Source organism: Arachis hypogaea, chromosome 9 (genome assembly GCF_003086295.3).
Source record: "Arachis hypogaea cultivar Tifrunner chromosome 9, arahy.Tifrunner.gnm2.J5K5, whole genome shotgun sequence".
Lineage (NCBI taxonomy): Eukaryota > Viridiplantae > Streptophyta > Magnoliopsida > Fabales > Fabaceae > Arachis > Arachis hypogaea.
This window is the reverse complement of record NC_092044.1, coordinates 1,467,618-1,470,207: the sequence shown is the minus strand read 5'-3', so window position 1 is coordinate 1,470,207 and position 2,590 is coordinate 1,467,618. Positions and strand designations below refer to the sequence as shown.

Sequence of the window (2,590 nt, the reverse complement as noted above, 5' to 3'; positions counted from 1 at the left end):
TCCTTAAAAATGAGCAATCATGTCCCATGTTTTCTATTCATACCCTTAGTTTCTTAGATCCCATAATAATACTATGAATTATGTTCCCCACTGCACAAGCACCCAACATTTTATTTTTATTTTTTTTAACTTATTCTTTTACAAGAAGAACATTATTTTCTCCAAACTTAGACCTTAACATGTTACTAATTAATTTCCCAAAAACACACTTAAATGTAGATAACGTCATTACTTATAAATACAATTTATATTACAAACAAACATTCCAACAACATAAATTCACATAAACTTAGTCCTTTCTATGAGAAGGTGATGAGAAAAAAAGGCACATAGATTCTCACATACCCAAGTGAGAATTTCCCACAAGATCACAAATTTATTGATCACATCTTCACATCGCCATCACCTTCTCTTAATCTTAATCATGTTGTTAATTACCAATTAAACTAGCTTCCTCATCCTTAACCTTCCTAGTAGTACTAGTACTAAACCCAAAACAAGCACCACAATCAAGTTCCCTGAATTTAAGTAACAAATAAAGCACAATCCCAACAATGAACCCTAAAGCAGCACTATTCCCAGTAAGAGAAACCGCAGCACAAACAAACATAACAAAAGACTCTTCTTTACTGTTCATATCTCTAGAAGCCATAGCCAATTCAATCCCAGCAAAAAGCAACAAAACCCCAAGAATCCCAATCGGAAACTGTCCCAAGATTCTCCCAAACGAGTTCCCAAAAACCAAAGCAAGAATCAATTTTGCCAACCCCAGAAAAACCACCGAAGCTCCACTCCTACCTCCGAACCTGTATTGCCCAGCCAAACCACCAGCTCCGTGGCAACATGGCATGGCTCCGAACCAACACCCAACAAAGTTCATCAAACCAACACTAACCGAAACTTTCATAACCGAAGCTTCTCCCTTTCCAGGGAACAAATCCCCAGACAACTTACAAACCGCAATAACGGAATTCAAAACGGATAACGGAATTTGCGGGATTGCTGCCCGAAAGAATCCAATCTTGAGATCATCCCACGTGATCTTGATCAAGGCGATCTTCGACGGTCCAAATTTCAGATCGCCGAAGATTGAAGGGTCAGAAATGAAACAAATAACAAGGCCAAACAAGAATACTAACAAAGCGGAGGGAATGTTTGATAGGAATCTGATTCTCCTATGGATTCTTGAATGCGATGTTTTATTGGGAGAGTCGGTTTCATCCGACTCTTCTCTTTGCGTGCTCTCGGCGGCGCGATGTTCGTCCACGCCGGCACCTGTTGTTAGAATTAAAAATAGCGTGGCGGCGAGTGCGACCAGAAGGCCGTCGAGAGCAAGCCAGGACCTCGCTGCGCCTGAAGTTTGCGTGGCGAGGTCCTGCTGGTAGCGGATGTACTTGATGGCGGACATGGCGAAGGAGAGTCCTTGGGAGAGCTGGACGCCGCGAACGACGGGTAGAGGGAGGTAGCGGTAGAGGAAGGACATGAGGCCGGTGGCGCCAAGGAAGAGGAGGACGGCGGCGACGGAGAGTCCGGCGGCGGAGATCTGAGGGATGGAGAGAGGAGGGGATTCGGAGATGGCGACGGCGGCGATGGACTTCATAGGCTGGACGGGCATAGGGAGGCCGAAGAGAAGGCCAGTGGCGATGTTGTAGAGAGCGGTGAAGACGAGGGTGGTGGTGAGGTCAAGACTGTTGACTAGTGAAAGTGCTAGTACGATGGGGATGTAGGTTCCGAGATCTCCGACGGCGCCGGAGAGCTCTGAGGAGAGGCTTGTTTTGAGCTTGATGGTGGAGGGGACTTGGAACCACCACCAATTGCGGCGGAGGAGTGGGATGGCCGTGGTGGTTTCAGTTTCTTCATTGATGGAGTGTGCCATGGTGTGTGGGGGTGTGGGAGGTGTGGTTAGTTACATGAATTTAATTTATGATGATATTTTTGTATGGAGTTTGATGTTGACTGTGTATGGAACTATGGATCTCAGGTTATCATATTGCCAACTGTGTCCAATTTCTCACTACAATGTCTGAACAATGTGAATTAACAAAGTTAAAAAAATAAATTTAACCAATAGTATTAAATTAGAGTGTAATGTATTTATATTTGATTGATAGTTGTTTATGTTGTTTAAGATAATCATTGTTTCTCTAGCACTTCTTTTTGGATAAGAAAATATAGAGTATTAATATATTATCTCCTAATTTATTGTCAATAATAATTAATTATTATATTTTAAACACATATATAAGGAGACACATTCAAAAAATACATCTATAAAGATATTTTTATTAGACACAATTATAAAAAAAGATATTTTTATTAGATATATTAACAAAGATACTTCCATTAAACACAGTCATAAATAAGAGTTGGCAGAACTTGGCAAAAATACTATTGGTAGCGTAACAAAATTGTTTTGATAAATTTTAAGGAAAAAAAATATTTTATCCAAATATTAATTATCTAGAATTCTTTATATAGTATTACATTGATTACACTGTGAAAACAATTCTTTTATTAAAGACTTGTGTGTGAATAAGAATGGAAGAGTAGTTATAACTTCTATTAGAAATAAATAGCTTTGCCTTGATTT

General features: G+C 40.0%; 1 protein-coding gene across 1 annotated transcript; it reads right to left on the bottom strand.

Moving 5' to 3' along the window:
* Positions 1–214: 214 nt before the first annotated feature.
* LOC112709810 (molybdate transporter 2) lies at positions 215–2,125 on the bottom strand. The gene has a single exon (XM_025761788.3). It carries the CDS (start codon positions 1,874–1,876, stop codon positions 431–433), a length of 1,446 nt encoding a protein of 481 aa, XP_025617573.1. The 5' UTR covers positions 1,877–2,125; the 3' UTR covers positions 215–430.
* Between the last annotated feature and the right edge of the window lie 465 nt (positions 2,126–2,590).

What these genes read in the sequence shown, in the direction of transcription:
- LOC112709810 (XM_025761788.3), bottom strand. Translation starts at nt 1,876, where the DNA reads ATGGCACACTCCATCAATGAAGAAACTGAAACCACCACGGCCATCCCA.